General features: G+C 40.3%; 1 protein-coding gene across 2 annotated transcripts in view; it reads right to left on the bottom strand.

Annotated features, from left to right (window-relative positions):
* The window catches only part of aspm (assembly factor for spindle microtubules), an 84,836-nt gene that overhangs the window by 38,683 nt on the left and 20,066 nt on the right, over nucleotides 1-26,087 (bottom strand). Inside the window, exons 7-14 of one of the 2 annotated variants that reach the window (XM_078561719.1) lie at nucleotides 25,686-25,753; nucleotides 25,329-25,470; nucleotides 21,755-21,885; nucleotides 18,576-18,751; nucleotides 14,978-15,123; nucleotides 14,796-14,881; nucleotides 10,980-11,198; nucleotides 8,242-8,455 (exon numbers count right to left, since the gene is read on the bottom strand). In XM_078561719.1, the coding sequence (XP_078417845.1) occupies nucleotides 8,242-8,455; nucleotides 10,980-11,198; nucleotides 14,796-14,881; nucleotides 14,978-15,123; nucleotides 18,576-18,751; nucleotides 21,755-21,885; nucleotides 25,329-25,470; nucleotides 25,686-25,753 (1,182 nt within the window). The remainder of the gene's footprint in view (nucleotides 1-8,241; nucleotides 8,456-10,979; nucleotides 11,199-14,795; nucleotides 14,882-14,977; nucleotides 15,124-18,575; nucleotides 18,752-21,754; nucleotides 21,886-25,328; nucleotides 25,471-25,685; nucleotides 25,754-26,087) is intronic. The other variant, XM_078561717.1, reaches the window with a different exon arrangement.

Below are 26,087 nucleotides of genomic sequence, written 5' to 3'. Positions count from 1 at the left end.
ACTCCAGTGGAAACTGTTCAAGTATCTAAATTCTTTCCTCATAACAGATTTCCTATTCCTGGCATTATTCAAATTATGACCAGTGCCTCTGCATTTCCACCCTTACTTCCTGTAATATCGTTGGATGGATCTCGTCCAATCTAGGTGACTTACCAACTTCAAGTGGGTCAAGTGAATCAAGTATAAGTAGGGAAATATTTACAGGATTGCACTACACAAGTACCGAGCAATGTCCAGCTCCAACAAGAGAATCTAACCATCTTCCTATGACATTCAATAGCATTCCCATCACTGAATTCTGTTAACATACTGGAGTTGCCTCTGATCAGAAATTAAACTGAATCAGGCACATAAAAACTTGCTATAATAGTAGATCAGAGATTTGGTATTCTGTGGCACGTGACATGACACACCTCCCAACTCCCAAAAGCCTCTCCACCACCTACAAGGCACATGTTGGCAGTGCAATGGAATATTCTCCACTTGCCTGAACTTTCAACAACACTCAAACAGCCCAACACCATTCTCGGCAAAGCAGTCCACTTCACTGGCATCCCATCCACCACCTTAAACATTCACTCCCACCATCACAACAACATCGCAACAGTGTGTACATTTACAAAACATACTACAGCAACTTGCCAAGGCTTCTTTGACTGCACATCACAAACCCCTGACCTCTCCCACCAAAAAGGAGTGGGCAAGAAGGACACGAGAAATAGGAGCAGGAGTAGACCATATGGCCTGTCGAGCCTACTCCACCATTCGACACGATTATGGCTGTTCTTGGGCTTCAACTCCATTTTCCCACCTGCTCCCCATATCCCTTAATTCCCTCAGAGGCCAAAAATGTGTCCATCTAAACCTTAAATGTATTCAACAATGGAGCATCCACAACCCTCTGGACTCGAGAATTCTGAAGATTCACAACCCTATGAGTGAAGTAATTTCTCCTAATCTCAGTCCTAACCGATTAGCCCCTTATTCTGAAACTGTGCCTCCATATTTTAGATTCCCAGACCAATGGAAACAATCTGACTCTACCCTATCATCAGAACATAAGAAACAGGAGCAGGAGTAGGCCATTTGGCCCCTCAAGCCTTCCCCAGCCATTCAATAAGATAATGGCAGATCTGCCCCAGGCCTCAACTCCTCTTTTGTGCCAACTCCTCATAACCCTCAACTCCCCGATATTTCAAAAGTCTATCTACCTCCTCTTTAAATACTTTCAGTGATCTAGCCTGCACAATTCTCTGGGGTACAGGATTCCAGATATTCACTAACCTCTGAGAAGAAATTCCTTTGCGTCTCAGTTTTAAATGAGTGCCCCCTTATTCTGTAAATAGTCCCTTAGTTCGAGATTCCCCTACTAGTGAAAACATCTTCTCGACATCTACCCTATCAAGCCCCCTCAGAATCTTGTATGTTTCAATAAGATCACCCCTCATACTTCTAAACTCCAATGAATAAAGGCCTAACCTGTTTAACCATTCATGATCAGTCAACCCCTTCATCCCAGGAATCAGCCTAGTGAATCTCTTTTGAACTCCAATGCCTGTATATCCTTTCTTAAATACGCCGGCCAAAACTGTATATAGTACTCCAGGTGCAGCCTCACCAACACCCTGTACAGTTGTAACAAGACTTCCCTATTTTTGAACTCCAACCCCCTAACAATATAAGTCAAAATTCCATTTGCCATCTTAATTACTTGTTGCACCTGCATGCTAACTTTTTGTGTTTCATGCACAAGAACAGCCAGATCCCTCTGTGCTGCACTTTTTTGGAGTCTCCCTCCATTTAAATAGTCTGCCTTTTGATTTTTCCTACCAAAGTGCTTGGCCTCACACTTTCCTACATTAAACTCCATCTGCCAAGTTTTTGCCCACTCACTCAACCTGTCTATGTCCCCTTGCAGATTCCTTATGTCCTCATCACAACATGCCCTCCCACCTATTTTTTTATTATCTGCAAATTTAGATACATTACACTCTGCCCCCTCCTCCAAGTCATTAATATAAATAGTAAATAATTGCGGCCCTAGGACTGATCCTTGTGGCACTCCATGAGTTACATCTTTCCAACCTGAAAAAGACCCATTAATCCCGAGTCCCTGTCTTCTATGTGTTAACTAATCCTCAATCCATGCTAATACATTACACCCAATACCGTGAGCTCCTAACTTGCGCAATAGCTTTTTATGTGGCACTTTATTGAATGTCTTCTGGAAATCCAAATATACTACATCTACTGGTTCCTCTTTATCAATTCTGCTTGTTATATCCTCAAAGAATGCAAGCGAATTTGTCAAACATGATTTCCCTTTCACAAAACTATGTTGACTCTGTTTGATTAGTTAAGCTTTTCTAACTGTCCTGCTATTTCTTCCTTAATAACGGACTCTAGCATTTTCTCAACGACAGATGTTAAGCTGATTGGCCTATAGTTTTCTGCTTTTTGTCTCCCTCCCTTCTTGAACAGGGGCATCACATTAGTAGTTTTCCAATCCGCTGGGACCCTCCTGGAATCCAGTGAGTTCTGGGATATTTCAACCAACGCCTCCACAATCTCTGCAGCCACTTCCTTTATAACTCTTGGATGCAGGCCATCAGGTCCTGGCAGCTTGTCTGCCTTTAGTCCTATTAGTTTCTCAAATACTTAGTCCTTCATGATAGAGGCTGTTACAAGATCTTTCCTCCCATAAGCTCCTTGCTTATCTGATATCTTTGGAATGTTTATAGTGTCCTCCACCGTGAAGACCGAAGCAAAATATTGGTTTAAAATATGTGCCATTTCCCTGTTCCCCATTATCAATTCTCCAGTTGCATCCTCCAAGGGTCCCATCCTCATTTTGCTATTCTCTTTCCTTTTATATACCCGTAGAAGCTCTTGCTGTTTGTTTTTATATTCCTTGCCAATTTACTTTCATCAAGCACCTTCACAATTTTGTAGGTTTCAATGAGGTTACCTCTCATTCTAAACTCCAGAGAACGTAAACCCAATTTACTTAGCCTCTCATCATAGGACAACTCCCTTATCCTAGTGACCGATTTAGTGAACCTTCACTGTACCGCATCCAATGCAAGTATATCCTTTCTTAAATGTGGAGACCAAAACTGCACACAGTATTCCAGATGTGGTCTCACTAAAACCACTAAAACCCTGTATTGCATCAACCGCTGTTTATTCTTGTACTCCAATCCCCTCACAATAAAGGCCAACATGTCATTTACCTTCCTAATTGCTTGCTGCACCTGCATGTTAAGTTTCTGTGTTCCTTGTACAAGCACAACCAAGTTTCTTTGAAAATCAACATTTACAAGTTTCACATCTTTTAAAAAATATCTGCTTTTCTATTCTTACGATCAAAGTGCCTAACCTCTGAGTTCCCCACATCGCTTCCATCTGCAATCTTGTTGCCCACCCATTTAACCTGTCTACATCTCTTTTCAGCCTCTCTGTTGCCTCCACACAGCTTACCTTCCCATTTAGCTTGGTATCAACAGCGAAATTGTATCAAAGTCATGGGGCAGGATTTTTCCTATAGCGGCCAGGCTGGGCAGGAGCAGGCACGGAGCTGATCGCCGCCCGTGATCGGCTCTGCGCTGCCATTTTATGTGGGCAGGCCAACTAAGGCCCACCCAGCATAAGATGCGACCGGTCGCGCTCAGCAATACCTGTGCGGGCAGTGGGAGGGGGTAGAGTCAGGGCTAGGGCTCTTCCGCGCGAAAGAGTGCAGCAATCTCCCTACAGCATGGAGCTGCCTCAGCGGGATTGAATGGGTATTAAAATAATTAAAGAAATGATTTAAAAATTTACTTAAACATGCCCCCTCATGTAATATAAGCTTCAGGAAACCTCATCCCGCTCGTGGATGAGGTTTCCTGAAAAACGCAAAGGCTGCTTGGGCTTTTCGCCTGCCCGCTAACCTTAAGGTTGGACAGGCAGCGTTCACGAGTGCTTCAATTGATTTCTTAATGGCCTTAATAGGCCATTTACATTTCAGTGGGCGCGTAGCCGATTCCAGCGCGCGCCCGCCACATGAAATATCATGATGGCGCATGATGATGTTGGGATGCACACCCAACATCACTGCGCGTCATTTTACATGTCGGCATGTCTCCGCCCCCCCCCCCCCGACCAGAAAATTCTGCCCATGGATATACATTGTAAATAGCTGAGCCCCAGCACTGATTCTTGCGGCACTCCACTACTTACTGCCTCCCAACTTGAAAAGGTCTCGTTTATGTCTACTCTGTGCTTTCTATTGGTTAACCAATCCTCTCTCCATGCTAAAATATTATCTCCAACTCCATGAGCCCTTAACTTGCCTATTAACCTTTTGTGTGTCACCTTATCAAATGCCTTTTGGAAATCCGCATCTACTGGTTCAGCTTTATCCGACCTACTAGTTACATCCTCTAAAAGCTCTAATAAATTGATTAAACAGGATTTCCCTTTAGTAAGACCATGTTGATTTGTTCTAATCATACCATGCTTTTCTAAGCACATTGTTAAGACTTCCTTCATAATAATAGACAGCAGACACATGGCATGAAACTGAACAATGAGCTTCCTTTAAAGAGGTGATAGTTCAGGTACAGTCAAGATACAGCTCCCTGGATGATGAAAGAGAAAGAAGCAGAAAAGGGGTGCGTATGACAGATGTCAGATGGATAATGCAATTGAGAATTAAGCTCAACATGGAAGGTTCAGAGAAAAGGTTCAAAGTGAAAAAGATAAATAAGAGAAGCAAATAAAAAGTATGAGAAGAGACTGGCATCTGACAAAGGATTCTAAAAAGTCTCCTATAGGCATATGAATGGGAATGTGGTGGCAAAAGGAGGAATGAGGCTGATTATAGACCTTAAAGGGGATTAACACATTTAGTACCTCAGCCATGTCCCCTACCTCCATGAGTACTTTGCAAATTTCTTTGTCAGGGAAGAGGCACAACCCAGGTGATAGTGAAAGGAGATAGTTGAGATACTGGATTGGCTAAAAATTAACATCAAGGAAGCATGACGTAGGCAGGCCTATCAGTTTTACCTGCCAAGCTTTGATTGTAATTTTCGTGGGCCAGATCCATTCTCAACCCATTAAGATGGCCCTCTCCCAATTAATTACTTTTACTCTGGATTACTCCTTGTCCTTTTCCACAGCTAACCTAAACCTTATGGCCCTCAAATGTCCCCCTACTGACACTTGATCCACATACCCAAAAGTTGGTAAATCACCTAGATTGGATGAGGTACATCCAATGATACTGAAGGAAGTAAGGGTGAAAATTGCAGAAGCACTAGCCATAATTTTCAATTAATAGTCAGGTGATGCCAGAGGACTGGAGAATGTTCAAAATGGCTCTAACATTTGCAAAGAGTGTAAGGATACACTTGAAAGCAACTACAGACCAGTCATCAGTTTAATCTCAGTGGTGGGGAAGTGTGGTGGCTTAGACAAATAGGGAACCCACTTTGTATTAAAAGGGTTAATGGAGAAATTGAATTAAATGCCTAGGCCTAAGAGAAAAATACTGCAACCTTGAAGAACAATAACATCTTGTCTGACCACTGTTGTAGGATGAGCCCTGAGACATTCCATGTTGTTCTTTCTCAGGCCGATTGTATCAAAATTGTGATAAGCATTTGCGTAACCACAATGTCTGTTGCGATGGGAATGGAAATTTACTAAAATATGGATTGGTCAGTTAACTTATGCAAATAAGCGGATTGAGTTGTGCAAAATTTACTGATTGGCTGTAAAATGCTTTTAAGCAAGTGTTTGTGTATTCTACTTTGAGACGGTACAATAGCTCTCGTTGTATCGTTCTCCCTTGTGCACAAGTAATAAATGGGGTTTCTATGTATTAATGATGCCTTGGTGTGATTAATCTCCGACAAAAGCTTTTAGAAACAATAATCCAGAATAACAGTCACTTAGGTTAAGGGTGGATTAATTCAGGCAAGCCAACACAGATTTGTTAAGAGCAAATAGTATCCAACTTTCTTGAATTTTTTTGATGAGGTAACAGAGGGTTGATTAGGATAACCCAGTTGGTGTACATGACACTTCCAAAAAGAATTTGATAAAATGCCACATAACAAGCTTGTCAGCAAAGTTAGATCCCATGGAATACAAGTGACAGCAGCAGCATGGTTACTAAATTGGCCGAGGATGGTGGAATGGGCAGGCAAGTGGCAGTTGAAATTTAATGCAGAAAAGTGTGAAGTGATTCACTTTGGTAGGAAGGAGGAGAGGGATTATAAACTTAAAGGTCCAATTCTAAAGGAAATGGAGGGGGTAGAGAGATCTGGGGATATATATGCACAAATCATGGAAGGTGGCAGGGTAAGTTGAGAAAGTGGTTAATAAAGCATACGGGATCTTGAGCTTTATAAATAGGGGTCCAGAATACAAAAGCAAAAATTAAGTTATGGTGAATCTTCATAAAACATTGGTTCAGCCTCAACTGGAAGTGTGTGTCCAGTTCTGGGTGCCATATCTTAGGAAGGATGTGAATACATTAAAGAGGAGGTAGAAAGGTTTCATGAGAATGGTTTCAGGAATGATTAACTTTAGTTACATAGATAGGTTGGAAAATTGGAGCTGTTCTCCATGAAGAGATGATCAAGAAGAAATTTGATAGAGCTTTTCAAAATCATGAGGGGTCTGGACAGAGTAGATAGGGAGGAACTGTTTCCATTGTGGGAAGGATCCAGAACCATAGGGTAACGATTTAAGGGGATTCCTTTTTTAAAAAAATGCTGCGAGCAGTTAGGCTCTGGAGTGCACTGCCTGAGAAGGTGGTGTAGGCAGTTTCAGTCGAGACCTTCAAAAGCAAATTGAATAATTACCCGAAGAGAAGAAAAATGCCGGGCAAAAAGATGGGAAGTGGGACTAGGTGAGCTGCACCTGCATGTACAAGCACAGACATGATGGGCTGAGTGGCCTCCTTTTGTGCTGCAGCCATTTTACGATTCGATATAAATATTGAAAAATATTTCATTTATTGAGAATCTGACTAGCATACAACAACGAAAGTAGTAAATATGTTAGTATAACTTTTAAGATGTCTTTTTCAATTATTCAAAATCAGTTCACTCACAAGTGGAGGGCTACGTGCTTATCAAAAACGGGACTAGTCATTGAGGGAAAATTTGAGAAATAGGACGGAATTTTCCAGCACGCTTAAGGTGGGTTCCCCCATGGTGGGGCTGGCGAGCCACTGAAATCTCCATTCACATCAGCGGGACCGGAAGATCCTGCTGGCGTGAGGGGCTGGAAAATTCCAGGCACTATTTCAATTATTCCCCCCTCCATTTTTTTTTTGCCTACTGCAAGAGTACGGTTTCTGGTTAGGAAGGACAGTGAACAAAGTTATATAATCTAGTAAATAGGAAGAGCATTGATGGGCCTGCCTTTTTCTTATTTTTGCTGTTTTCACACTTCCGGATATCTGAAGTGTGTTCCAGTAACAAACTGCTCCCAGTGACATCGTCATTCACATTACCAGTGGATTTAATTTTCCTAATACCAGGATAGGCACATGGGAATTCCCATACTTAAAGGATTGTGCAGATAGCTGAAATTATTTCAGCTTTTTGGTGATCCATCAGAATGAACATTACACAAGTCACAGATTACAGTTCAACATCAGTCACTGCATTGCAACATTTAAATCTCCTAAAAATATGCACTTTTTTAAGCAGATGTTTTTAAATTTCAAGTACAGTGCCATATTACTAATGTGAAATAAAAAACCAGGAAACTGCATTGCTGAAGTCAAATCAATTGACATTTAAGCTACATAGCCCAGTGGTGCATTTGATTTTCTTTTTAATACGTACAAAGAAACAATGGAAATGGTATGGGGGAGCCATTCTTTATATGGGTATTGTGATAAGGTCAGGGCTGACTGATGGGCAAAATCCACATACGATTGCATTTTAGCAGTGCATCAAGTAGCTGACACGTTCGAATGCAAGTTTCTATTACATAACAGTGCACTTGTCATGGTTGCATTACATGATAGTTACTAAAGGGTATCCCAGCCAATTTTTAAATTTAAATTTAAAATAATTTAACATCATGTGAAATAATAGACTTTTTGTATTTGACCAATAAAGATACACATCACTGGGAAAAAAACACATATTTATAATGTAACATGTACATTGCAGAAACAACATAGATAATTTAGCACTTGAGCACGAATGCCTTTGTAATCTTCAGAACACTAACCATACTTACTCAGGTTTGTTGGAATGACTTCAACAGAGCTTTCATCAGAATCACTGGTTGATGTATCAATTGCCACGGTACCATGTTGCGCACATTCTACTGTCTGCATGGTTCGAGAACAGATATTATCTGCAGCCAGAAGGCCAGGGTGATAATGGTGAATAAGGTAACATAAAACTCTGCCATCAGAAAAGGCTACAGTGAAGTTTTCAACCTGAAATAAGAAATATAATAATTAGAGGACCATGCAGCTTAAATTGTTACCTTGAATATTTATTACTGCTTTCCTGAGACACTACTTACAAAATAGCAATTTCTCAAATCATCTAGCTGACTGCATTTCAGAAAAGCTAGTTCTTTCAGAAATTGAGCCAGGCTCTGCTTGGTATTTCATTTCCATTGTTTTCAGGTTATAGAATCATACAATCATGCAGCAAAGGAGACCATTTGGCCCATCGACTGCGTCAGCTTTTTTGAATCCCATTAGTCCCACTCTCCCACTATTTCCCAATGTCCCTCCAATTCTTTCTGCTTCAAAGTATTAATCCAATTTCAAAGCTACTAAATCTATATCCATCACCTATCAGACAGTGCATTACAAATCCAAACCATCTGTTTCATAAACAAGTTTTTCATGTTACCTCTGGTTCTTTCACCAATCACATTAGGTCTATGCCCTTAGATTATCAACTCATCAACCATTGGAAACATTTTCTCTATCTAAATCTTTCATCATTTTAAACACTTCTATCAAATCTCCTTTTAGCCTTCTCTCCTCCATGGAGAACAACCCCAGCTTCTCCAGTCTCCCAATTTAACTGGCAACAATATTCCGCTCTGCATGACTTAAGTAAAATTCAAATTAAACATTTATAGAAGTCAAGGTCCTTGATAGTGAAACATTGCAGTACAGGAACTAGAGGCAATTTATTAGATTACTTCAACTTACTGCCTTTTGAAATTTAACAATGCAAGGTCATCAGTAGGTTTTTATTTAGCTTCACTGCGCCAGCATCAGTTCATTAATACAACCAAGAACAAAAATATGTTTCAAGTACTGCAGAAATCTCAATTAATTCAGTTCCTTTTCCCTCCAAAATCTTCATCTTAAACTCCCCATCCAGTTTTCACACAAACATCAGTGCTCTTCCAGAATCTCATCTCTCGTGTGAACCACAATGGTGAACATCAGCAGAGTATTCAATAGTGGGGTAACATTACAGCCAATCCTAATTCTGCCCTTGTACAATGCCACAGATGCAAACATATGCCATGGGACACAAAATGATCAGGAAAGGAATTTTGCAGAGGTGTCGGGAGCTTCGCCTGCTAGCTGAAGAGCAGGCAAAAGACCTGTGCAACCTCTTTTCACTGAGAGCTGCTAACCACAAGCCAATCAGGCAGTGGCAAGGCCAACGGCAGGCCTTCCCCTGGAATGAAGGCCCCATAGACGGCAGTTCCACCTGACGAGAACTACCAGTCAATCAGAGACTGGCAGCTTGTGCTCAGCAATGCAGGCGGTGGGGAGGGGGGTGACAGTGTCGGCTGCTGCCATCCCCCATCCCTCCAACAGTCCCAGAATCACAGAGGGACCCAGGACACAGCTAAGTTATGTTGGGGCGGGTGGGGAGATGGGGGGTATGGATTTACGCAGAATGGGTTTGCAGGGAGAGGTGGTCAGGCAGGTCAGAAGCAAGGGCAGGGGATGGCTCTCAACGCCTCTTCCTGGTGTCCACTCCCCCGATCAGGCACTGAACACCTTTGATCAAGGGACCACCCCCGCCTTGCAAGATTCCACATTCAAGCATTTATTGAAGCAAATACAAAGGTTCAATAGCATGAATTTATTGGACTCCAATTAACACATTTAACTTGCAAAGGGAATTTCTATGAACATAATTCTTTCCCTGCATGATGTTTCAGCACCATATCCTTTTAGTTGGATATTTCAGAATTTTATAAACAAATATTAGAACACTCAGCTCAGAATTCAGTCCACCTACAGCTCCTTACACGACTTTGTGGATTTGAGTAACTGTCAATCACTCTTGAAAATAATGGGCAGCCATGCATAGCCTATTTGAAAGTAGCTTGGCTCTTCCCTAAAGCTTTAAGACAACTGTTAAAAATTACAGCCTTTGTATCAAGCTAGAATCTTAATCCTGGTTTAACTGTTGCTTATGCAAAACAAAACTGACTAGCGTCTGAATTTATGGAACATCTACAAAGTTAAAACCAGACAGAATTGTTTAATTGTTACAGGTAACTCTATTGAACTGTTCAAGATAGCTACAAGTTATTCATGTTAATAGTTTAAGAAACTCAAGCCACCAAATGTTATATTTTCAATTTTATCTTGGGATCAACACTTCAAACCATAACTGAATGCAATGCAATAAACTTATTTGAGATTTAGATGCGAGTAATCCTAAATCTTCAATATCATCCCAAAATAAAATTAGCTGTGCTGATCATTGCCAGTGGCACGTGCATTCTGAGAACAAATAAATACTTGAGTCTGTTTGGGCATGGAGTGAAAACAAAATTAATTTGGCAAAGGATATGATTGCAATGACTGAAAAGTCTGCCAGTCACTGTCTAGTCTCGCACATAAAGAACGGTCACGCAAAAAGAAATGAAGGGTGGCACTTTTACGTACAATTAAATTCTAAAGACACATACAAAAGCATAATTTGATCAATTTTGTGTGGTTAAAATAAATGAATGAATCAACTTACTTTGAGATCATAATATTCACAAACAGCATTAACCCAATTCAGTAGCAACTTGATTCGGGGGCTATATTTTTCAGGTATAATGTTGAGGTCTTGATCTTTTGCTGGGTGAGACAGAACAGACATGGAGCGCAGAGCTTCCAATTTATGCCATGTACGTAAAGTTTTTTGCAAGAATTCAATCTCTTCTTGTAACTGATCTTCGTTGAGCAAAATCTCTACCTAGGATAAAAACAATGCAGTCAAAGCTTAAGAAGTAGTCACATATTAGTGTTCAAAATACACAGGGGCAGCAGGCAAATTTACCCTTGAAACCTCAATAGAAGCTTGTGAAAAATCAAATACATGGGCAAAAAAATACAAGAAAGGTCGCCCCACACATATTACCTTACGCTAGGGCTCCTCCGTAGTCCAACTGGGGCTGAACAATTGCAGGCGCACGCAACTTGTTGAGATTGGGAAAATAATGCAAAGTTTGATTGGTGGAGCAGCGGCCATGGAAGACAGATAGTTGGCGGGTAGTTGCTCCTCCAATCACAGATTCTGTCTCTCCCATGCTCACTGCTTCAGCTCCTCCATTCACTGGTTCCCTCCCTCCTGCCTTTGCTGCTTCTCCAGAGACAGAATTTATATGGATGGCAGAGGAGCAACTGCAGGAGGGAGGGAAGGAACCTGTGATTGGAGAAGCTGCTGGTCCCCTGCTGGCCGCCATATAGGACTTTCTGCTGCACCATTACTAATCGCATTGAGAGCAAGCCAAGGAGAAGTGAAAACGAAAATAGAGGGAGGAAGTGACCAGTAACCCCATAATGGGGCCAGGGGCAGGCCCGGGGAACTACTTGCACCAAGAATGCCTTCATGGCCCTTTCGGAAACATGCAGCTAAAGAGGAGGGAGGAGGCTGCCTCGAACCCAGTAACGAAGCTGGGAGCAGGGCTTGGGTGAGCCGCCACTCAGTCCAACACTAGCCTGTATCCTGCTGCCGTCTGTGTTGATGGGGCCACCATTCTCCTCTGATCTCACCTCTTCACAGTGACAGAGTCTGAATGAGTTTGCAGGACATTATTTTGAAGGGAGCTGAGAAATGGAGAAAATGCAGAAGCTTCTGTTAATGGGAGGTTTAAGGGCCCATGATGGTGTCCATAAAGGAGCCACCAGTTAATGGAAGGGTGAGAGGTTCCCATAAAGGAGCCGCTGTCTGATAAACATATGCTTAAGTTTGCTTATGCTTCCTAAAGCTAATCCCACAAAAGAATCTATTTGAAATCTGAACGGTGAAGCTTTTGTCGGCATTGACATGTTAATATCCAAATGGTAGCTTTATAATTGCTTGGAGCTATGTTCTATTTAAGTTCCTTTTGTTTTTGATTTCATTAAAGATTGATTCTCCCAACCTGCTCCACTTGAGAATTAAATGCTTATCCTTTATTTTTAATATGGGTACAAAGAACCACAATTAATGTTCCTTTGATCCATCCAATCGATGCCTCATTAAAGTATGGATTATCATGCGAGGAAAAACATTGAAATGTGAAGTGTGTGTAAATTAAACCATTCATTACCTGCTGTCTGGCTTGGTGCTGCAGCAATAATTTGTGTGTATTCCCTTGTTGGACCCTTGAAAGTTCTTCAGCACCCACTTTAAACAGAAGTACTGAGGGGAAAGAACCTCGAAACTGGAAGAACAAAACTAGAGGAACCTGTAGAATGCTAATTACTTGCAATTATTTTTTAAAAGGGGGCTGCAGATGTGAGACTCATTCTCAATAAGCTGTCTTGTGCCAAGTAGTTAAGAGTTTTCATTTTGGAAATGGAGTATGAGAGATTTATTCATAAGTTAAGAAAACATCTTTTAGAAAAAATGAGTTTATAGGAAATGGAATACCAGGACCTTGCTCACAGATTCCAAGTTAAAAGGTACAAACACACGTAGGGCAGGATTTTCCGTTCATCGGGCGGGCAGGGCCAGGAAAAGGTCCCCCGCCCGCTATCGGCCCCCGACTGCGAATTCATGGCGCGCTGAAATGCTCAGCACTGCTGGGGTGGGGGCGGGATGAGGGCAAGCTGAAAGCTCCCTGAGGGCACAGAGCTGCCTTGGGGAGCTGAAGAATTGTACAAATGAAAATAAAGATTTTAGAAATGATATAAGCGTGTGATTCAGTCCGACACGCCCGAGCACAATACAACGTACGATGATGTCGGGCGTGCGTCCCAACATCATTGCGCACTTGCGCGATATTTCATTCGGCAGGCACGGACCGGAGTCGGCTGTACACCCACCAATAATTGAAAGGCCTATAAAGACCATTAACAAGGTAATTAACTTGAAATTTACACTAACCTAATGGTTGGTGGGCAAACGAAAAGACCAAGCGGCCTTTACATTTTTTAGGAACCCTCATTCACGAGCGGGATGAGGTTTCCTAAAGCTAATACACATTAAATAAAACTTTATTTTGAAATTAAAAACATGTCCCATCTCATGTCACATGAGGGGACATGTTTTATTACATTTCTATTGTCTTTATTTTATTTTATGCCTCAGGGAGATTGAAGCGCTCTTTCTTGCACATGCGTGAACTGCGCGCCAGGCCCGCTCTCCCTCCTCCCCCTACCCACACAGGCAGCACTGAGCGCTGCCGCTTGTGTTCCACACAGGGTGGGCCTTAATTAGCCCGCCCATGTGAAATCGCGGAGCGGAGCTGATCGCGGGCGGCAGGGGAAAAATTCTGGCCACGAAGAGTGATATGTTTAAAATGAAACTGAAATTTTTTTTCTGGTTTTTTATTTATCGTTGGAGTTTCGTAAAAAATGCAAAAGCCACCTGGCCTATTTACCCGTGCGCCAACCGAACGATTGAACAGGCAGTAAAAATTACAAATACTTGTTTAAGGGCCTTAATAGGCCTCTTAATTGTCGGCGGGTGTGCTGCTGACTCTTGAGCGCGCCCGCTGACAGAAAAATTGTGAGTGCGCGCGATGCCATCAGGGCGCTCACCAACATCATCGCGTGTCAATTTACGCCTGATTGGGTCAGGCGCGTGCCTGCCCGCGGATCGTAAAATTCTGCCCATAGATACATATGTAATCTTTGATATTTGTGCTATCTTATCTACATTAAGAAGGAAACTCTTTAAAAAAAACATAAGTACAGAAGGAGATGTTACTACATGACTGCATCACTTAAATAAAGGACTGAGTGAGAATAAAGCAGCCAAGAAAATAAAAAAGTAGCTCCCGAAAATAAGAAATGGCACTTGAGAAAATGTCAAAAAGAGCCCAGAGGGTGGGGTCGGTGGGAAATAACCTCTGGCACATATACTCTAAAAGCACAGTTGAGATCACATTTTAGCATTTCCAGTTTGCAGTCATATCCATGGGTGATACCAAAAAGTATATTTTTCTACTTGAATCTGAACTGCTTCCAGAAATGTGTTTGCTACAACACTAAACACACCTTGTTCAAATAAACAGCTGCAAATTGAGGAGGAGAGGGGAGGTTGGCTGTTATAAAATGTTAGTTACTTTTTATATTCTCCATTAACTTCAGTTTATCAGCATGCCACAAGCTAAAATTCAAAGAGGCAGAGCCAAGTAGTTTCCTCTGCTTTCCAGAGACAATAATATCCCAAATCATGGTGAAAGCAAATAAATGGACAAAGTCATACCACAATTTCCCAATATGTATACTACAGAATTTCAATACTAACCAAACAACTCTTTTACCTTAATGTCAGCATATTAGCGCCATCATCTTTGAAGGATGACAACTGTATATTTTCAAAAAAAACACAATTAAATTTCTGTAGTGTATACAATACCTGAAAAGCAAAGATGATTCTCCACAGCAGTGCCAAAGTTTTTTCCCGATGTCCATCAACAATATCTCTAGAATCTATTAGGTTGCCTTGTGAACAAAAAGCAAAATTGTGTTCAAAAGTGAATATCTTATGAGAATACAAAGCTTTTTATTCAAGTTACAGTTACAGAATTTCAATATTACCCTGTTCGTCCTTCAGATCAACTCCTTGAGTTTTAAGGGCATTCAATGCAACATGCACATTATGCAGCTTTTGAAGACGGCTAATCGCTGGGACTCGGAGTTGTTTTGATAGTTTCCAGTCTCGTGTGAGAAGTTCCACTGCTCGTCTGTAAAAGGTTATCCAAATCAAATAAAAAAACACTGTACTGAGTATGTGAATTTAAATTACACATCGTTAGCAATTATTAAGCTTATTCTAATTTCCACCTAGCAACTTTACTACATGGATTTTCTTATTCATAGTATTCTTCATCAAGTCAAAGGAAAACTTTTTCAAACACCTTCAAAATACTTGTCCTTGAAATACCATGGGCAGCCTAAAAGGTCCAGCTAGGAAAATTACAAAATGATGTATCAATGTGATTTTCTGTATTTTCTTCGTCAAATGCCACATGGTTAAAACAGTAATATGTGGTAACATTTACTCTGATAGCCAAGTACTTACTCCATTGTGTAAATTTGATCAAACATTTGCTGGACTCCCAATGAAGTTCTATGATCACCCATTTGTGGGTTGAATGCAACATCAATTGAGTCAGTGATGGGTCCTGTTCTTTTGCAAACAGTGGTATTTTTATTAATTTGTATTTTAAATCTACAATCAAGAGCCACATTGACTCTCTGATGGCAGGATACACTGCAAGGTTTCCCAGAGTCAGATGGCTCTGGCTCTGTCCCTGGTTTGGTTTGATCTTCCACAATATGCGGAATTTTGGAGCAGTTCCAGTGGATTGGAAGGTACCAAAGAAACACTGCTACTCAGGAAAGGAGCGAGAGAGAAAATAAGAAACTACAGACCAGTCAGCCATTAGGAAAATGCTGGAATCCATAAAGGAAGTGCCAACAGTCAATTTAGAAAATAATATGACTTGGCAAACACAACATGATTTCATGAAAGGGAAACCATACTTAGCAAATCTACCAACTACTGACGATGTACCTAGCAGGGTTGATTGTGGGGTGATAGTGGATATAGTTTGTTTTGATTTTCAAAAGGCATTTGATAAGGTGCTAGAAGAAAGGTTGTTGCACAAGGCAAGGACTCATGGGGCTGTGGGTAATATATTAGCATGTTTAGAGGATTGTTTATCGGACAGAAAACAGTAGGAATGAACAGGTCATTTTCAGTTAGCAAGCTATCACCAGTTGGGTGTCACAAGGATCAGCGCTGAGTCCTCAGCTAATCACAATCTATATTACTAATTTAGATGAGAGGACTGAGCGTAACATCCAAGTTTGCTGACCATACAAAGCTAGGTGGGAAAATAAACAGTGAGGAAGGCTGAGTCTGCAAAGGGATATAGATAAATTAAGTAAGCATGCAAGATGGTATATAATGTAGGAAACTCAAGGTTATTCACTTTGGTAGGAAGAAAGAAAAAAAACATAATTTTCTTAAGTGCTGAGAAACCATGAAATGTTGGCATTCAGAAGGATGTGTGTGTCATTGTACATGAAACACAAAGATAACACACAAGCAATAAGGAAGTGTCATTTCTATAAGACATAAAAAAAAATCATAAACTGTTTAAAATTAAACATTACTGACCGCTTATTTAAAAATGGACTTTGCTGGACCAAAAGACATGGCTGCTATAGGTCACATGATTTGCAAATTGGCTACAGTTTTGGAAACTTCCAACAGTAATTACAGGACAAAGCTCAACTTTCATCTTTGTGGAATCTCACACTTATCACTGTGTGGACCCATTACAATCAATGAAACAAGGGAGCAGGAGACAGCCTGTCTCCCCAGCCTGGACTTATAACAAAGGGAGAGAGCCACCAAAACTCGGTGTACCTGCAGATGCGCTAGTGGCCACTATCTCTCCCTGAAGGTGAACAATGGATTTGGCCACAGATATAGAAACTGATCGTTAACCTGAAACTGATTCATCGTGGGCAACACCATATGACCTAAGCTCCTTTGGCCTTTGGAAAGTTTTGTTACATTCTTGGACTCACAGGGCTGTCTGCTGTTAACATCCAGCCTGTTAACACCAAAGCAGAACTCCAGGCTGGCAACAAAGCTTGCCTCAAGTCTAAGCCAACCGAAGCATGGTTCTCTGGAAAATTCCTACCATCATCTCTAGAGCGGTCCAAGTCTCTGTATACCAAACTCATCTTGCTGTATCATCACCAACTTTGAAGGAATTTGGCAACTCAAGCTTTCAGCTAGCTGAACCCATCTGGACTTTAACATTCACGTGAATTGATATTTCTATCTTTGCTTTTTTTTGTTATAAGTTATTCCTAGGGGAGAATTTTCTCCCCGTCGGGCAGGCTGGAGCTGGCGGCGCCATTTTACGTGGGTGGGCTAATTAAGGCCCACCCAGTGTAACGCGCTCCCAGTGCGGGTGGAGTAAGGAGGGAGAGTTGGGGCCTGTGCTCTTTTGCGCATGCGCACGAAAGAGCACAGAAATGTCCCTGAGGCATGGAGCTGCCTTAGGGAGATTACCTTGCTTATGAAAAGTTGAAATAAAGAAAAAAAAATATTCATACATGTCCCCTCATGTGACAGTGTCACATGAGCTGGGACATGTCAATGAATTTTAGTAAAAATTTTTATGACATTTATAAACCCCTCATGAAACCTCATCCTGCCTGGACTCTCTGCCTGCCTGCCAACCTTATTATTTCAATTGTTATTTAAATTGCTTTAATAGGCCTTTGACAGTTCAGCGGGTGCGCAGCCGACTCTGGTGCATGCCCGCCGAACTGAAGATCGGAATGACACATGGTGATGTCAGGACGCACGCCTGACGTCACCGCATGTCATTTTATGCGTTGGCGAGGGGGGCCCGCCCCCACATGCCTACCAGAAGATTCATGCCCTAGTTGTTGAACTTTTCTTGGAATACAAAAATAACAAAGTATAGTTACAATACAGGACTTTGGTGAGATGACACCTGGAATACTGTGCACAGGCTTTTCACTAGATTGATTCCTGGAATCAGAAGGCTGTCCTGAGGTCAGATGGAATACAGTAGCTCGATATTCCCTAGAGTTTCGATGAATAAGAAGTGATTTCATTGAAATATGTAGAATTCTGGGAGTACTTGACAGGATAGTTGCTGAAAGGCTGTTTCCCTTGACAGGAAAGTCTAAAACTAAGGGATGCAGTCTCAGGATAAGGGGTTAACAACAAGGGTTGTGAATCTTTGGATTTCTCTACTTCTGAAGAGAGTAGGTGAGGAGGAAGTATGTAAGAGGAGCTGAAAATAATCTGTTTGAAACTTTTTTTCAAAGACATTTAAATAACTGGTTGGTCCAAAAATCAGAATATACAAAAGAACACATTCCGTTGCAGGCTTAATGAACAATTTTCAAATTGAGCATTTTCATAAAAAAGGAGATAAAAATTACTAAGGAACATCTGGGTGTCAAGTAACCTTCAATCCAACAAAACATTTGAATCTTTTTGGGTCAGTTTTGCTGTTTTATAAGATTAGTCTTACCATAAATCACTTTATTACAGTTCAATTATTTAGAATGAGCATCAGATTAAGAGAAAATTCAGAAGTACCATCATTCCGTTGGTTAATTAAAATATACTTACACCAAACGAATACCACATCGAAGATCGACAGCTATATTGGTGATTGCAAAATTAAATTCGTGGAGGGGTGTCTGAAAATGGCCAACAGTCAACCCAAAGTAACCAAGGTGACGAGAAATGTCTCCTTCGCCACTGAGAAAGTCTCTAGAGAAGGCAAGTAACAAATCTTTGCTTGCCTAAACAGAAAAGACAAGTTAAATTAGAAAGTTCAAAGTTTACTAGTAAACAAAATCATATTGTACGGCATACCAGTCTTACACCAGATTTCAGCCTGTACACATTTTCACCAAAAGGTTATGCCATAGTATATATATGCTTCAATACCAGCATTTGGATTCAAAAACATTTTAGGTACCATAATCAGCTATGCATTAAGTTAAGAGGTATCACAAGGACACTGTCAGCCTGAATACACAATGCCAGGCTGTTAAGTCACTGAATTCATGTTCACACTTTGTCTTTAGTGTACTCACGCTAATGGCTTCTCTGTGATAACCCAATGTTTCAGCATTCTGAAGTAAATCTCAAATTTCTTACCCATTTCACTCACTTTGATAGTGAGGAACTTGATCTCAAATTATTCTTGCTCAGAATGCCAGTGTACACGGATAATATAGTCCCATTTTTTTAACTTGTTAACTTGTGTTCCCCAAGGATCCATCCTTAGCATTCCCCATTTTTCTCTTATACACATTACCACTCAGCGACAATATCCAAAAAGACAATGTCAGAGTCCAGTTGGATGATGACACTCAATTCTTCCCCATGGCCACGTTTCTCAACCCCTCCAATATCTCTAAGCTATCAGGTTGCTTGTCAGACATCCAATGCTGGATGAGCAGAAATTTCCTCCAACTAAATATTAGGAAGACAGAAGTCACTTGTCTTCGGTTCCTGTCACAAACTCTGTTCCCTAGCCACCGACACCCTCCCTCTCCCTGGCAACTGTCAGAGGTTGAACCAGACTGTTCACAGCCTTAGCTTCATATTTGACCAAGATGAGCTTCCCACCACATATCACTGCAATCACTAAAACTGCCCATTTCCAATTCTGTAATGTCACCTGACTCCCTGCCTGCCTTAGCTCATTTGCTTTTGAAATCCTTATTCATACCACTAGAATGGACTTTCGTATAGGAAATAGGAGGAGTAGACCACTGGGCCTCGCAAGCCTGCTCCACTGTTCAGCTAGATCATGGCTGATCTTCCACCTCAACACCATTTTCCCGCACTATCCCAATATCCCTTGATACTTCTAATATCTATAAATCTATCATCTCTGTCTCGAATATACTCAGTAATGAGCCTCCACAGCCCTCTGGGGCAGAGAGTTCCAAAGATTCACCACTCTCCTGAGTGAAGAAATTCCTCCTCATCTCAGTCCTAAATGGCCTGCCTCTTTTCTGAGAGTATGCCGCCTGGTTTGAGAACTCAGGGTGGGGGTTGAGAAACTGGGTGGAGGCCTCAGTCAGGGGAAATATCCTTCCTGTATCTAACGTTTCAAGCCTTGTAAGAATTTTGTAAGCCTGAATGAGATCACTTCTTATTCTTCTAAACTCCAGAGAATATAGGCCCAGTCTCCTCAATATCTCCTTGTAGGACAATCCAGCCGTCCCAGGATCGGTCTGGTGAACCTCCATCGCACTCTCTCTATGGCAAGTACATACTTCCTTAGGTAGGAGACCGAAACTGTACACAATACTCCAGGTGTAGTCTCACCAAGGCTCTATACAATTGCAGCAAGGCATATTTATTCTTGTGCTCAAATTGTCTTGCATTAAAGCCCATAATAGCATTTTGCCTTCCCTCCATGTTAGCTTTCACAGTGACTTATGAATAAGGGCACCGGAGTCCCTTTGGACATCAACACTTTTGCAATCCATCACCATTTAAGAAATACTCTGCATTTCTGGGTTTTTTTTACCAAAGTGGATAACTTCATATTTTTCCACATTATATTCCATCTGCCATGTCCTTGCTCACTCACTTAGCCTGTCTAAATCTCTTTGAAGCCTCTATGCATCCTTCTCACAATTCACATTTCCACCTAGTTTTGTATGATCAGCAAACTTGGAAATTACATTTGGTCCCCACATTCAAATCATTGGGGCCCACATTGCTCGGATTGGATTGGATAGCTCTTTAAGGTGCTGCTGTCTGTCTCCTGGTCCTCCTCTCTCCTGCTCTTATATTCTTTAGTCACTCCTTGTTCAGACGCTCATGTTCTAATTTCTGTAAACTTATCATCCAAAACTCTGCTGCCCATGTCCCTACTTGCACCAAATCGCATTCTTCCATCATTCCTGTTCTCGCTGACCTACGTTGACTCCTGATTAATTAACACCTCAATTTTAAAATGTTCAATTCATGGCCCCACTCCTCCCCATGTATAGTCTCTTCCAGCCCTAAAACCATTAGAGATACGTATGCTCCTCTAATTCTCACTCTTGAACATCCCCGATTTTCATTGCTGTACCACTGGTGGCTGTGTCTTCGTCTACTAAGGCCATAAGCTCTGGAATTACCTGCGTAAACCTCTTTGCCTCATTCTCCTCCTTTAAGAGTCGCCTCAAAACCTGTCTTTATGACCAAGCTTTTGGTCATTTGCCTTAATATTTCCTCATATGGCTCAGTGTTGTATTGTTTCCTAAAGCTCCCGAGAAGTGCCATGAGATGTTATATTACATTAAAGGTGCCATGCTGTCCTAGAATTTATTTTTAAAAATGGATTAATATCAATTGGCTTTCAAGTAATAAAATGATCACAAACTTATTTTTTATTTGAAGCTGCCTTTTCAAAACGATGTTGTACATAAGTTAACGAAATGAAAGTGTAATACTAGGTACAAATGCTTAACTCTCTCAACTATCTTGGCGAGCCGTTAACCCATTTATTACAGGGATTAACACTTCCTCTAAAATAGCAAAGAGAAATTTCAGTGGCTGTGTTACGCACTTTCATGTTGGTATCACACAGTATGTCAAAGACACATCCATTTTCTGATCTAATCTCATCATTCAAAAGGTTAGTTAAATTTCTAAATAAAACTGTTATGCTGTAAAAACTTTTTCAACATAAAAAGAGAGAAACAACCAGAGAAAAATGTACATAAAACATCTACGACAAAACTCAATAGAAACTCAAAACTCAAGAGAAACATTGTTAGCGGATATCTAACCTTAAATTCAGCATCTTTGCAGAAAAGGCATGGGTCGTGATCTATTAACCTAGACTGTTTAGCACAATCAAGAAACCAAACCAGAAGCAGAAATTTCTTCAGTGTAAATTGTGCCAAAACCTCCTTGTGCTCTAGAAAATCAAAACAAATAGTTACAACATTATTTAAATTTAATTTCCAGCTCAGCCTTAATAGACGACAGTATTAGCGTATATCTATATACACTACTACAAAGTGAGCCCCAACTCCAAATGCAAGATGTAATCGAGACACAAGGCACAATATACATTATTCAATGGCAACGTCTTTTAATTAATGAAAATATTCGTTTGGTAGTACAGAACTTGAGTATCAAGGGAAAAAAGACATGCTGTTGAAGATTTTCGTCTTGCCCTCATCAGGACAGATTTGCAAGGATACCAATTATGAAGGAAACAATAATTTATACTGCATGAGAAGAGAGTGCTGATTGGTGGCAAGTGGACTTTGGTTGGTAGAGACGTTGCCCTGGAGAATACACCAGGGAACAGTTAACTTCCAAATGTTTAAATTCAAACCAGGCAGGTCGACTCTGATTAGTCAAAGCATTGCCATAGGGAATGAACCAGGGAATGTTGCCCCCCAAGCTTTTGTTTAGTTGAAAAAGGCGCAATGCGTCTGTCTGCAATGGACAGAGCCATGTGTGTAAATATATGTAGATTCTCACTCAAGTGTTCCCTGGTGCATTTTCCATGGCAATGCCTCTAACAGATTCCTCCTGCCAACCAAGCAGATGAAAAGCTTCGGCAGCATGTTCCTTTTTTCAGCAATAATGAAATTATGCATCATTTATCAACAAACTTAATATTTAAATACCATGGTTCAGTTGGTAGCACTCCTACCTCCGAATCAGAAGGTTGAGGGTTCAAATCCCACTCCAAGGCAAACACAAATTCTAGTCTACCACACCAGTGCAGTGCTAAGGGAGTGCTGGACTTTTGGAGGTGCTGTTTTTTGGAGGGGATGTTAAACCAAGGCCCCACCTGCCTGCTTGGGTAGATGTAAGAGATCCCATGGAACCATTTTGAAGAAAAGCAAGGAAGATATTCCTGGTATCCTGGACAATATTTATTTCTCAATCAACATCACAAAAACAGATTACCTGGTCGTTATCCCATTGCTGTTTAGGGGAGTATGCTGCGCACAAATCGGCTGTGAATTTCCTACATTACAACAGTAACTTCACTTCAAAAGCAGTTAATTGGCTGTAAAGCGCTTTAATACATTGGGTGGTTGCAAAAGGCAGCAAATAAATCCAACTTTTTTCTTTTATTTATGTATCAGCAACTATATTGTTTCACAGAAAATGCTAGCAAAACTCAGCAGGACTGACAAAGTTCTGAAGCAGAGTCATATGGGCTCGAAACGTTGACTTTGTTTCTCTCTCCACAGATGCTGTTAGACCTGCTGAGTTTTTCAAGCATTTTCTGTTTTTATTTCAGATTTCCAGCATCTGCAGTATTTTGCTTTTATATTATATTGTTTCAAGTTAACCCTCAAATCAAACAAGTAACAGTAGAAGTTGATTTTTAAACACAAACACAAAGCAAAATAAAGTCCTGAATGAAGATGTTAGGTTTGCGGTTTAAATTGTTACGTAGTTATCTAAAAGGTATATAAGCTTACTGTAGTACATCATATTACACACTGTACATTGAGATAGAGGTGTTACAAACAAGAGCATGCAAATGCTTGTACAAATGAGATTAACAGTGCTTGCATAAGTTTATCATGCAAAAATGCTGTAAAAGCATTTCATGCAGATTCAGGTCCTTTAGATGTAATCTTGGTAATCTATGTGATATCAACATTAGAAATATTGTTTTTTTAAGGGAAGAAGTTGAGGGGGGGGAGGGGGGGAGGTGAAATCAGCCACCCATGTTTGTACCAAGCATCAATATCTGCAAGAATGTCTTTAACAGTCTCAGAAATGGAGACAAAATATATTAAATACAATCCTCTTGAAAGACTGATGCAATGACTTGATAGAAGATTACAAAGCAACCAATAATACAGGATTATAAAAAGTTCTACCGCTGTTCTTTGCAGGGTCTGGTATCCCAAATGATTTTCTCAAGATGAACAAGAATTCAATTGTATATTATTAGATGCATTGAACTGTATACTAAGGGGTCAGAAGTAAAAAGATAGCTTTTTTTCTCCTTTCAGTTAGCAAGGAGCTAGAAATAATTATAGGAGATCAAATGGATCTTATTTCATTCAATGAGAATCACTTAACTGGAATCTGTTTATTGAAGTATTACTGAACACACACAAGTTTGTCCAGAATCTTGAACAATACAAAGCATGCAAAAAAATCTTGGCTATTAAGATGTAAAAGGAGGAAATGTTCATCTCAGGAAATCAGACAAGGCTCAAGAATCAGCTCTAAAATTAATGCGAATCAGCTTTAAAAAGGGTTATTGCTTCATAATTCCAAATTAAAAGAATAGATAAATAAGTGGCAGAAATCATCAATTTGAAGAAGTTTTACAAGTCAGAAATACAGGCTGTTTAAAACAGAATTCCTAAGCCTAGATGCTTTTAAAAAGGCCTTTAGATTAATTTTGAAAGAACATGATTCAACAACTAGGACTATCAAACAATTTCTTTGGCAAGTTAACAGTACAATGCAACAAGCAATGTTACATTCTACGGATGCGCAGATGGCTTGCTAGAAATAAAAAACAGGTTTATGCACAAATTGAGAATAGACTTGCAGATGATTGAGTAAAGGTGTAATCTGTATGGCAGGATCAGCACATTGCAGAAAAAAAAAGGTGCAGCATCCCACAGAAGACAAAAGGGCTGCTTGTGGTTTAGTATATGCCCTGAATATTTTAATTTAAATGAAACTGTAGTTTAAAGCAATTACAACTAGTGAGGGAAACCATAGGATTATCAATACATGAGGTTGCTCTTCAGCTCATCATGCTCTAAAAGCTCCCCCATTGTAGCAATCTATTTTTGTATAGTGGTTGTCGTACTCAACTAATAAGCCAGAAGTAGCAAGTTGAAATTGTGGGCCGGGAACCAGAAAGTGAAATCTGACAATGGTTACAAAAGTACAACTAGTTCACTAATGTCATTCTAGGAAAGGGAACAGGCCACTCTTGCCTGGTCAGGCATGCGACTCCAGTGTCACTGTGATCAAGTTATAAAGTGGATCAGTAAGCCATCTCAGTTATAAAAATTATGAAAGCAGTAATGGAAGCAGAATCCACAACAGTTTTTGAGGGGAAATGGATAAACATTATGTAAAAAGTTAGAAAATGTGGAAAGCTTCATCAGAGAGGACACTATGCACTGAAGTCTCATTTTGTGCAGTAAAATTCAAATGATTCTAATCTATGTTAACTGAATTAGCATAAGTAAAATATGTTCACAGAAAACTAAACTATGCACTCGTTTCATCTAGATTTCAACTTGAGTCCCAAATTTTTTTCCTCAAGGTGGAGGCCTTTCAAGTCAATGAGACTACATGTCAAACTTAATTTTGAAACAGAATCCATGTATTTGAAGCAAATTTTCTTACCGTCACGGTATAAATGTGGCACGGTTGGATGTCTATATGCTGCAGCTATATCAGAATTCCAAAGTAGGCGATTTAAAATAAATCTAGCTAAGCCAATCACATCACTGTTGCTTTCCAGTGGAATCAGTTCACCAAAAACGCACTAAAATGTGACACAAGATGTAGATTTCAGCCAGCGCACCAAAATGTATTATTTCTCATCATAAATAAAAACAGAACCATATCTCATCATAAAGCTGTTACATTTGTTTACCTCAAATACAATGCAAAGAAATGAAAAATTGTAAAGCTTGAAACCTGATCAAAAGATGCAATACAACGTTACAATTGTATTTAATTGTACCAAATATACCTCACCTCCAGTCCTATTCGTAGCCACAGAGGATTATAAGACAAAAGCCATTTTAGGATCTTCTGTCGTTCCCCTTTAGTGAAGGAGAAATTACAAGTTTAACATAAAAGCACTGAAAAATTCTAAAAATACTAAAACTCAAGCTGAGAAACTAGAGTTTACTCATGACCAAATATGAAAACCAATTCATTTAGAAATCAGAATGGAGGGAAATACCTTTCATATAGCTACACCACCAAATACAATGTTGCTTTCAGTATAAATTGAATTTTTGACTATGGCTAATTTCCTTCCGATAATTATTCTACTTGAACTGCGATGATAAGTGGGTTATTCTTTCTAATCACCCTGTCCCTCATTCTGGTTCAGCTGGCCACTAATACAACTAATTGAACCTGTGTTTCATC

Source organism: Cetorhinus maximus, chromosome 17 (genome assembly GCF_964194155.1).
Source record: "Cetorhinus maximus chromosome 17, sCetMax3.hap1.1, whole genome shotgun sequence".
Classification (NCBI taxonomy): domain Eukaryota; kingdom Metazoa; phylum Chordata; class Chondrichthyes; order Lamniformes; family Cetorhinidae; genus Cetorhinus; species Cetorhinus maximus.
This window is presented reverse-complemented; position numbering and strand designations above follow the sequence as displayed.